The sequence below is a fragment of the Nannospalax galili genome, unplaced genomic scaffold, assembly GCF_000622305.1.
Source record: "Nannospalax galili isolate Female #2095 unplaced genomic scaffold, S.galili_v1.0 scaffold41, whole genome shotgun sequence".
Classification (NCBI taxonomy): domain Eukaryota; kingdom Metazoa; phylum Chordata; class Mammalia; order Rodentia; family Spalacidae; genus Nannospalax; species Nannospalax galili.
This window is the reverse complement of record NW_008344991.1, coordinates 2,068,576-2,081,055: the sequence shown is the minus strand read 5'-3', so window position 1 is coordinate 2,081,055 and position 12,480 is coordinate 2,068,576. Positions and strand designations below refer to the sequence as shown.

Here is a 12,480-nt window from a genome sequence, read left to right as displayed (position 1 = left end):
ACAAATGAAATTCTTCATTAGAAGGACCAAAATTAGCAAGTGAGCAAGAGCAAACAGGAGGCAAATGGAAGGAGCTAGTGGCCAAGGGGGGCTGCGAGGCCATTTCTTTCATGACCGTAGAGCAGTTCTTTAAACAGTGTTAATAATTCCCTAAAATTGTAACAGCTCTGGATCTTAAGGGCAGAATACTTTTGCGATTGATTCCCATTTGGAGGTTTTGGACTTAGCAGAACCTCATTATTTCAAGATGTCTGGGGATCCATCTGCACATCAGGTCTGAAGATGGAGGAAGCACTTGCTTCACACAAAAGCCTCTTCTTTCCACAGAGTTGAAGAACTGGAATTACCTTTTTAACTTATTAAACTCATTAAAATTTATGAAATTCAGCATCTTTATCATTAAATTTTATTTCAATCATTAAATGCAAAAAATGTCTACTATTGAAGCATATAGTAACACAATTTTTTGATATTAAAAATATCATTATATTCCAAAATATTGAAAAGCCAAGAGAGGCTGTATTGATCAGGTCATAAACACATGTTATTATTTTATTTCTTAATATTCACATGACATTTTTAGGGAAAAATTTTCATCTCTTTATTCCTCAAATTTATCCTGATGAATTCCCAATTTTTTTCATAACTAATTAGTTTGACACATGCATTGAGCTCCTACAAAATATTGGTCACTTTTTAGATTTGGGATCACAGAAATGAACAAATCATGAATAAATTCTTATTCATGTTAGAAAGACAGACAAACACAAACTAAATAAGAAAGTTATACAGTATGAAAAATTAATAACATGGAAAGGGATAAAGAAGACGGTGTGGAACGTGGCTTCACAGGGAAACGACATGGGAACAAAGACCTGAAAAGAATAATGAATGAGCATATAGAACTCTAGAGGGAAAGCTGCACAGAAGAAACAGCAAGACCTAGAGGCTACAGCATCCTGGCTGACTGTATTAAGGAGTCTGTGGTTGCCGTGGCATCTGGGGAAGAAGTAGGAAGTAGGAAATGGAGTAGAGAGGAAGTGGAAGGAGAAGCAGGTCATGTGCTTTTCTTCGGAAGAACTTCAGCTTACGGGAGCAAATCGTAGCCACCAAAACTAGCAATGTCTTAGCGAAGGATTTCTTTGTGAAGTATTCATTGAATTGTTAATAATATGCATAGTGGTACACACTTGTAATCCCAGCACTAAGGAGGCCAAAGTAGGAGCACGGCAAGTTCAAGGCCAACCTTGGCTACATAGCAACATCAATGTCATCCTGGGCTAAATGGTGAGATCCTGTCCCAAAAACTAACCTGCATAAAACTGTAGAGAGAGATATTATTTTTTTGAAAATATAAACAAATTTAAATCCATTTTGAATTGTGAAAATTTACTAACTATAATCTTAATCACTAGTTTTGAATTATATATAAGGTATGAAACAAGAACGGTAACTATACTACACTGCCATTTTAGAACATATTATAAAACAATCAGACTTGATTCCATAGGACATTCATGAAAATCACTTATTAGTTTATTTCATATAAAATTTAAAATGTTTAGTAATATTGCATCTTATCTCATATGTTTATATTAAAATTATTTCCTTTCCTCTTTTACAGGAAAATATACATGCAAGAGTAAGTACTTCCTTTTTAAGATTAGTTTTTAAATTTTTAATTATGTGTGTACATGTGTGCCTGTGTGTGGGTTTTTGTACTTGAGTGCAGTGCTGTAGAGGTCAGAAGAGGTTGTCAGATCTCCTGGAGCTATGGTTGTAGGCAATTGTGAGTCACCTTCTATGGGTCCTGGGATACGAACTCAGGGCCTCTGCAAGAGCAGTATGCACTCTTAACTGCTAAGCCATCTTTCTAGCCCTAGTACATCTTTTTAATTGAAAACTTTTATTTGTGAATATTAATAAGATATAATTTGATATTTGGATGCATATCTATGTTGTATAGATGCAACATTTACACTAATTGCTTTTTTAATGGAAATCAAATATAAAAAACATAGGAAAAGCTATTGAATATTTCTGAACAAATCAGAATTTTTAGTTTTTATAGTCAAGTGTATTAACTTGTAATAAGTCAAGCTTGCAAAGTCATTTACATTGGTACATGTGATTTCAATTATTGCTTTATTTCCAAGTTTTCTGAGATTATCTTATGTATTAAATCACTACATATACTTTACTAAACATAAAAAAACTAATATAATTCAATTAAGTTTCAGATGCCAAGAAATCTCAGGACTGGCTGATCATACATATCCTTAGGAACTGTAGTATGCCCAAGAGAGTTCTTCCTCAGAACATCAATCTTTTAAAAATCCTCAGAGTATACCATGACAGCTGTGAAGTTTTCATAGGTTAATACACAGGAAAAGCTGTTTGCTATATTGTAGTAAAATATGGATTTTCTTCTGTCTTAGCTGCTTTTCTGTTGTTATGATAAAACCCCATGACCAGGGGAACTTATAGAAGGAAGACTTTATTTGAGCTTATGGTTCCAGAGGAATCAGAGTCCGTTGTGGTGGGAAGGTATGGTGGCAGGAGGTAGCCAGAGGAGAAAGCTAAGTGCTTAAAGTCCATCGTGGCAGGGAAGCATGTTGAGGCTGGAGCAGGAGCAGAAAGTTAAGTGCTCACATCTTCAAGTAGGCACAGGAAACAGTGACTGGGAATCCAGCGAGGCTTAAGAACTCTCTAAGCCTGCCCACAGGGACATGCTTCCTCCAGCCTGGCCACACCTTCTAAGACCTCCCAAAACAGCACCCAACTGAGGACAAAATGTCCAAATACTTGGAGCCTACAGGGGACACTCTCATTCAAACCACCACATCTTTCATCTTGTACAATTTTAGAGGAAAAACATATAAACATACAGCTGAGAAGAGACACATTAATAGTTTCGTTGACTATAAAATAGTTGGCTATTAGGACAATACAGAAATTATTTGTCAATATGCCTGACTTGCTTAATACTAAAAGAATGATATAAACAAATATAAACTCAAATTAACCAGGACTTCAAAAAGTACAGGTTTGAAGGCCAGGCATGGTGGCACACACCTTTAATTCCGCCACTTGGGAGAGAGAAGCAGACAGATGGCTATGAATCAAAGCCAGCCTGCAATGGTGCACATAGTGAGTTCCAGGCCAGCTGGGGCTACATAGTGAGATCCTGTCTTGGGGGGAAAAGCTCAACATGATTTGCAGTTCTCAAGGTACTAAGGTCTTCATCTGTCTTTGTGTTCCCTTGAGTGTCAGTGCATTTTGCGCATCTGTGTGTTTGTGTGTATATATGAATGTGAGTGTGTGTGTGTGTGTGTGTCCATGAGAGTTTTTTTTATTTTTTATTGAAATTTTGGGATTTTCATTACAGTTTAATTTGACAGTATCCCTCTCCTATCTGCTTCTCTCCCTCCTGCCCCCCCAACCAATTTAATGTACTCTCATATGTATCGTGGCCTATAGAGTCTGAATTGTGTCCCCAGAGGTCCTTTAATGTGAGTGCATCCACTGGGCCCAGCAAGAGTCCTATCCCTGTAAGACACTGTCTCTCCCACACTCAGAAGTCAACAATTGCCAAAAGTTCCTTAGGATGGGTTGACATTTCTTACCCACTTCCCCATGTCTGCTGGGATTTCGTGTGATTTGAGCTTGCATAGGACTATGCTGTCACCATTGCTGTGAGTTCATATGAGTAACTGACCAGCTGTCTGGAAGACTGTTTATTTGTGAAACATTTCTCTGATTCTTGCAATCTTTCTGCCTCCTCTTCCACAATGATCCCTGAGCCTTGGGAAGCAGAGGTTTGAAATAGGTGCTCTATTCAGGGATAAGCACTCTGTGTCCTATTATTCTCTGCACACCAACAAATTGTGGTTTCTATGGTTAATCACTGTGCTGGATAGCTTTAGTGTCAATTTGGCACACCTGGGTTGAGGGAGCCTCAGTTGGGGAATTGCCTTCATTGGACTGGCCTGTGGCCATGTCCATGGGGCATCTTCTTGATGAGTGAGTGATGTGGGAGGGCCCAGCCCACTGTGGGTGGTGCCACCCTGGGCAGGTGGGCCTGTGTTGCATAAGAAGGGAGACTGAAAAATGGGCTTGGTAGCACACACCTTTAATCCCAGCACTTGGGAGGCAGAGGCAGGTGGATCTCTGTGAGTTCAAGGCCAGCACGGTCTATATAGTGAGTTCCAGGACAGCTGGGGCTACAGGGAGACCCTGTCTCAAAAAGACCAAAAAAAGAAGAAGAAGGCAGACTGAGCAGGGGGCAAGGGAGCAAGCCAGTAAGTAGAGTTCCTCCATGGCCTGTGCTCCAGCTCCTGCCTCCAGGTTCCTGCCCTGAGTTCCTAACTTGGGTTCCCTGATGAACTGTGACCCAGGAGATGTAAGATAAATAAATCCTTTCCTCCCCAAGTTGGTAGTGGTCAGAATGTTTTGTCACAGCAATGAAGAAACAAACTAGGACAATCACCATCTGCTGCATAAAGAAACTTCTCTGGTGAGAAGGTCTATGTGTAGTTCATTCTATGTGTAGAGGTTGCACTGAAGATGTGTCACTTAGGGTTAAGTGTGTCACAGACACTTATTCTGTGCATTTGGCCAGTTCTGGAACTCTGCAATAGTCGCCATCTGTTATAAAAAGAAGTTTCTTGGATTAGGGGAGAATGGTACACTTGTCTGTAAATATGAGGATGCATATTTAGAATAAAGGAAGAAATTACATTTGGACTTTGGATGTAGCAAAAGTAGAGTTTTCTCAGGGATCTATGACCTCTCCAGCCATGTGTATTTGAATGAATCAAAATGGTTAAATACACATGAAAAGTGCTGAAATGATTAGTAACAAATCAGACTGACCTAGTATAAAAACCGAAAGACCTCCACACTGCTGCAAATTCAAATGAATTACAGTACCACACATGAGTTCCTTTCCATTGAGCAGACCTTAATTCCAATTAGGCATCTGTTGATTACCCCCAAGATAAAAATGCCACTACTGCACCAATAGCAATAGATTTCAGGACCAGTCATTGTTTATAGGCTCTACAGCTGAGTAGGACCATTGGTTGGTTTGCTCCCTTGTGTGCATGAGAGTTTATAACTTATGAGAGTTTTCTAACTTATTTACATCAAGTAATATAAAATTTAAAAAATAGATATTGTGTCAATTTAAGCCATAAATATCTATCATTCATACTTGTGTGCAGACCAACCATGAGAAAATTCTACAACTAAAACGGAGGAATGTGGCAATAGACAAGAGACTTATAGTCTAAATCTCAGCCTGCTTGAGAAGCTGATTTTTTGCATTTATTTATTTATTTATTTATTTATTTATTTATTTATTATGTGTGTGCATGCCATGGTGAAGGGTGGAGGTCAGAGGACAATTGAAGGAGTTCTTTCTCTCCACTGTGTGGGTTCTGGGGATCCTTCAGCTTGGCAGCAAGTGCCCTTACACACTGATCCATCTCTCCAGCACTCAAGAAGTTGATTTTTTGAGACATCAAATAGGCTACTACATTATAAATCTCTAATTTCAGAAGGAAAGGAGATGAGGAAAACAGCTCAGTGGGTAAAGTTCTTACCACACAAGAAAGAGAATCTAAGTTTAACTCTCCAGCACCCACTTAACAGCTGGACACAAAAGTGTGCCTGTAATCTCAGGGTGGGGATGTAGCCAAATTGGTAAGCTTCAGGTTCTGTGAGTGACTCTGTCTCAAAAAATAAGGTAGAGAGTGATTGAGGAAGACACCTTAACACCTTCCTTGAGGAAGATGTTACCCTCTGGACACACACACACACACACACACACACACACACACACACACACGCACCATCCCATTAAGAAAAAGTATAGGGTGATCAGATATGTGTAAATTTATTTTATGTTTCCAAGCTGAGAACCATTTGAATTTGCAGTGGTGTGGAGGTCTTTTGGTTCTTATACTAGGTCAGTCTGATTTGTTACTAACCATTTCATCACTTTTCATGTGTATTTAACCATTTTGATTCGTTGCTAATGAAGGCTCTTTTTAAATGATTATTCATTTTTATTGTAATTTTCATCTTTCCCTAATAGATTTATAATGTCTTTCATTAGCAAGTTTATTAATCATTTGTAGAGCTTTTGTAGAATAACTTGTCCAGCTTATTTTTAGCGTAGTATACAGCTTTTTAACTTTTTTGTTGACATGTTACAATACATTGTAAAATATATTTATCCTTTTATTGTGTTTTGTAGATTTTTATACCTTGCTTATAATTCCAAGGTTAGTTTTTGTCTTAGGATCTCATGTTTTCCTTAAGTTCTTGTATGGTTTCTTTCTCCCCTTTCTTTTTATTGGTGCTGGGGACTGAGCCCATGCTGGACATGTTACTGAACTAAAACCATTGTAGGTTTATCTTTAACATATTTGGAAACTATTTTGATATTAAGTGTTCTGGACAGCTTCAGTTGTCAATTTGACATACCTGGGAAGAGGGACCCTCAACTGAGGAATTTCATCTATCCATTTGGCCTGTAGGCATATCTGTGAAGCATTTTCTTGAATGTGGTATAAGAGGACCCAGCCCACAGTGGGTGGCACCACCCCTAGGCAGGTGGTCCTGAGTTTTCTAAGAAAGTCAGCTGGGCACAGGCCAGAGGAGCAAGCCAGTAAGCAGCGTTCCTCCATGGTCTCTGCTTCAGTTCCTGTCTCTAGGTTCCTACCCTGAGTTCCTGCATCCTGCCTTGGCTTCCATTGATGATGGACTATGAGGTATAGGGCAAATAAACTTTTTTCTCACCAAGTTGGTTTTGATCAGAGTGTTTTCATCACAGCAATAGAAATCTAACTAGAACATTGTATAAGTCACTTTTCTGTTGCTGTGATGGAAACACTGACCAAGGCAATTTATAGAAGGAAGAGTTTATTTGAGCTTATGGTCTGTCTTGGCGGGGAGGCATGGTGGCAGAGGTGGCTGGAGGAGGAGCGGAAGCTAAGCTCTACGTCTTCCAGCAGGCACAGAAAACAAGAGAGTGACTGGAGAGCTGGCAAGGCCTAAGAACTCTCTAAGCCCACCCCCAGTGACGCACTTCCTCCAGGATAGTCACACCTTCTAAGACCTCTCAAAACAGCACACCATCTGGGGACAAAATGTCCAAATACTTGGAGCCTAGGGGGACATTTTCATTCAAATCAACACAAACATTAAGAATGATGCAGAGAGTCCACATTTTTTTTTGTATATTGCTAGGTAATTATCATAATGCCTAATAGTAAATATTTTCCCTGTACCATAAGGCCATATTTACCATGCATTCCATTTCCAGACATGCTTACCTATATTTCTTGATTTTTTTTTGTTACTCTTGTGTGTGTGTGTATCCACAATTTACTCACAATTATAAGAAGCAAATCCTTCTACATGATTTGTTATAGAAAATAGTAGAACTTTCTCCTACCAGTCCTTAAAGACTTCACATTAGAATAGTTTCCACATTTTTTAGATGACTATTTTGGTATTTATATTCATGTCTTTAAAAATGTAGTTGGGACTTCATTTTTTTTAGGTCATTCATATATTAAATTTCCACTATGGAAGACAAATTGAATCTCAATCTCTCTCTCTCTCTCTCTCTCTCTCTCTCTCTCTCTCTCTCTCTCCCCCTCCCTCCCTCCCTTCCTCTTTCTCTCCATCTCTCCGTTCTCTCTATGCAATTACATAGTAATTTAGTTGACCAAAATCAGTATTTGAATTATTATATCATATCTGACACAACATAATCTGATTTCAGAATTCAACCTGGCAGTAAACTGATACATGTTTTTCTCTGAGAGTTAACAACTGGTGATTGTCCTCTTTGCCTGACTTCTCTTCCTCCTTTTCATCTTCATTTTTTAGTTTTCTTTATACTAATAATACCAAATTTATTTCCTTTAAATGGAGTCATCTTCCAAGGCAAACAGATGTGCTATAACTGCTACAATTTCATTTCCCTAAGGAGCTCCTAATCACTTTGTATTGCTATGAGAAAAACATTGACAAAACAAGCTTGGAGTGGAAAGGGTATATTTTATCTTACATCTCCCAGGTCACAGTTCATCACTGAGGAAAATGAGGGCAGGAACTCAGAGCAGGAACCTGGAGGCAGGAGCTAAAGAACAGGCCCTGGAGGATTGCTGCTTACTGGCTTGCTTCCCTTGCCTGTGCTTACCCTGCTTTCTTATATGACACATGACCACCTGCCCAGGGATGGCACCACCCATAGTGTGGACCTCCCACATCACTCAACAGTCATGAAAATGCCCCACAGACATGGCCGTGTCTGTGGTTCCCTCTCTCCAGGTGTGTCAAGTTTCAACTGAGGCTATCTGGCACAAGAGCCTCCCCTATTCTTCCACCACTGAGTTTGGGGTGCTGACACTGGGCACAACTATCCATGTGTTCTCTCCTGCCACACTGGAGATTCTCCCACCCCTTTCCTGCATTGGCTCCCTCCATGAGGCAGAGAAAATTGTTGAATAATTTCCTCCATTCTTCAAAGGATGTATGGGAAGGAATATCTTAAGACCTTTTATATGCCAAATATTTTAATGTTATACTCAAATGTGTTTAATATTTTGATTGGCCATAGAATTCTAAATTGAAAATCATTCACTTTCAGAATTTAAAATCATTCACTTTCTAGCTTTCAGTGTTGCTGTGAGAATCTGCAGCTTACTTGGAGTCCCAACATCTGTTGGCACCTATTTATGTCTCTTGGGGATTGTAAGATTCTCCCTTGGTCTCTAGTAGTCTGAAGTTTACATTGTAAAGTGTGATTATTTCAACTCTTGTTCTGGGCGCTTAGTTCTTTCAAGCTGCCAACTCAGGTACTGTCTCTTGGTTTCCTCCTCGGCAATATTCTGATCACTTATTCTGAAAAGTCTATTAATATGCATTGACTTTCTAGATCTGTAGCTTATTTGGTCATTTTTTAAAGTTTTATTTTATCTTACTTATGTGAGAATGTATGTATGTGCATGTGAGTGCAGATGCCCATGGAAGCCAAAGACATTGGATGCTCCAGGAACTGGAGCTACAGGCTGCCTGACATAGTTGCTGAGAATTGAACTCAGGTCCTCTGGAAGAGTAGTATGTGTGCTCTTAACCACCGAGCCATCTCTCAAACTCTAGTAGTTTTATTTCTGCTTTTAATCTTTTAACTCCTAAAAGTTTTTTTGTCCTTCAAATGACCTCCCTTAATTTTATAGCACTCCAAAAATTAAGCAATTTCTGAAGCATTATTAAGCTAGTATTACTCTGAAACAAAACTAAAAACACAGTAAAACAATTATAGGTCAATGTCTCAGATGAACATGGGCTCAAGACTTTTCAGTGAAAGACTTGCAAGCCAGTTCAAGAACACATCAAAAAGATTATCCACCATGATCAAGCTGGCTTCGTCCCAGAGATGCAGGGATGGATCTACATACACAGATCAATAAATGTAATGTACCACATGATCATCCTAGAAAAGGCCTTTGCCAAAATTCAACATCTTTTCATGATAAAGGTCATGGAAAACTAAGGATACAAGGGACATACCAGCATAATAAAGGAAATATACAACAAAGCCAGGGCCAACATCATACTAAATAAAGAAAAAGTTGAAACATTCCCACTAACATCCGGAATAAGATAAGGATGTCCACTTTGTCCACTCCTGTTCAATATAGCACTTGAAACTTTAGCTAGAGCAATAAAACAAAGGAAGGAAATAAAAAGAATATACATAGGAAAAAAGTTAAAGTATCCTTATTTGTACATGCTATGATTTATACATAAAAGACCCTAAAGACTCCAGCAGAAAGCACATACAACTGATAAACACATTCAGCAGAGTAGCGGGACACAAAATTAACATGCAAAAATCAGCAGCCTTCCTATGCACAAATGACACACATACTGAGAAAGAAATCAAGTAAACTATCATTCACAATAGCCTCAAAAATGTGTCTTGGAATAAATCTAAATCAAAGACTTGAAAGACTCGTACAATGAAAACTTTAAGACACAAAAGAAAGAAATTGAAGAAGATACCATAAGATAAAAAGACATCCCATGATCATAAATTGGCAGGATTAATATTGTGAAAATGGCCATCCCTCCAAAAGCAATATTCATATCAACACAATCTCCATCAAAATCCCAATGCAATTTTTACAGATATTGAAAAACATAATCTTAAACTTAATATGAAAATACTAAAGACCCAAGATAGCAAGAATAATCCTGAAAAAAAAAATGCTAGCGGTATCATCATACCAGAATCTGAGTTTTATATAGAGCCATAGTAATAAAAACAGCATGGTACTGGCATCAAAACAGACATATTGATCAATGGAATGGAATGGAGTACCCATATATGAGTCCATGTATTTACAACCACCTGATTTTGGCAAAGTGGCCAACAATACACATTAGAGAAAAGACAGCAACTTCAACAAATAGCACTGGTCAAATTGGATAGCTACATGTAGATGAATGAAGCTACAGTCCTATCTTTTACCTTGCACAAAACTCAACTCCAACTAGATCAAGAATTTCAACATAAGATCTGGCACCCTGCATCTGATAGAGGAGAAAGTAGGGAACACACTGGAACTTGTTAACATAGAAAAGGACTTTCTGAACACAACTCCGATAGCACAGGCATTACAATCAACAACCGATAAATTCGATCTCATAAAACTAAAAAACTTCTACACAGCAAAGAACAGTATCATTCAGGTGGCGAGGCACCCTACAGAATGGGAAAAATTCTTTAACACCTATACATCTGACAGAGGATTAGTATCTAGAATATACAAAGAACTCAAAAAGAAAGCAAGCAACCCAGTTTTTAAAATGAGGCATGGAACTAAATAGAGAATTTTCAAAAGATGAAATACAAATTACTGAGAAACTTTTTTTTTAAATGTTCAATATCCTTAGTCATCAGGGAAATGAAAGGTAAAACCACTTTAATATTTCATCTTACCCTAGTGAGAATAGCTAAAGATAAAAATAACAACAACAACAACAACAACAACAACAAATGTTGGTGTGGGTGTGAAGAAAGAGGAACACTTGTTCACTGCTGGTGGAATGCAAACTGGTACAGCTACCATGGAAATCAACATGGAATTTCCTCAAAAATCTAGAAAAAAAGCTACCACATGATCCAGCCATACCACTTTCAGACAATTTTCTTTACAATTAACTCAAAGAGCTTTATAAGAAGAGTAAATTGAAAAGAGACTTGTTCGTGATTTCTGTAAAATAAATTAAAAATTTTAGAATATTTGTGGTCATGAAATAAAAGTAATTCAAAGAATTATAGCCAATAGTCAAATTATATTTTTCCTCTATTTTCACCATACTTCTTTGCCCAGGTAATTATTTATTTAATAACCACATACTTAGAAGAAGGATTTCATTACAACAGGATTGACATATTCAATAACAATTTTCTGAGCTAAGATGCATCTTTTTCAAAAGTGGCTGTAAATTTTTAGGTTTACAGTTGAATTATTACAGTTATACAATATTGTATTCAGTATAAACCCTAAGAGACATAAAATTAAATGAGCATTTAACCTTTAAAAAAAGATCTCCATTTCATTATAAAATACAGTTTCATACACAAAAATTCATTTTCAATGCAATTGACATTAAGATGTTTGCACATCCATTTCTAATCTCTATATATCTGATTATTACAAGTCGGTTACTTTCTGAGCTCCTTGGTATCTGAGCATGGCTATAAGGTCATCAGGTAGATTTCAATGATAATGTTTTTAACATCTACTAATTAGCATGACATAAATTTCCATGCTTCCTCATCAAATATAATACATTTTTAAAAATTTGTTCAGAGATCTGCCTGTCTCTGCCTCCCAAGTGCTGGGACTACAGGCGTGCGCCACCATGCCTGGCTTTGAATGAGTTTTTAACCTTTAAAAAAGATCTCCATTTCATTTTAGAATATATTGTTCCTTGCAGAAAGACTCATTGTTTTTGCTACTAACACTGAGATGTTGGCATGTGCATCTCTAATCTGCATGCATCCAATTATTACTAGTCATAATCTGTTGCACTTGGATCCTTGGTGCCTGTGTATGTCTATAAAGTCATCAGGTAGATTTCAAAGGTAATGTTTATCACCTCTAATAATTAACATGACATAAATTTCCATGCTTCCTCCTCAAATATAATACCTTTAAAAATTTTTGTTGATGTTTTGTGTGTGTGTGTGTCACACAGAACATCCCAAACCATCTTATTCAACTATACGCCCACTTCCCAGATGGCACCCTCCCATAGCCTCCCTCCCCCCACTAGAGCCCTTATACTCTGATAACCCTGCTACTGTCTGCTGTGTTTTCAGCACCCCAGCCAAACCCCATTACTTGCCCTTCTGGTGAATTTAGTCAGCCTATGTAGAGGTCTTTG

At 37.9% G+C, this 12,480-nt stretch overlaps 1 protein-coding gene across 1 annotated transcript in view; it reads left to right on the top strand.

The window, feature by feature from the left end:
- Positions 1–12,480, top strand: part of Arhgef38 (Rho guanine nucleotide exchange factor 38) — a 176,670-nt gene that overhangs the window by 103,566 nt on the left and 60,624 nt on the right. Inside the window, exon 5 of the mRNA XM_008841273.3 lies at positions 1,625–1,642. Coding sequence (XP_008839495.1) covers positions 1,625–1,642 — 18 coding nt within the window. The remainder of the gene's footprint in view (positions 1–1,624; positions 1,643–12,480) is intronic.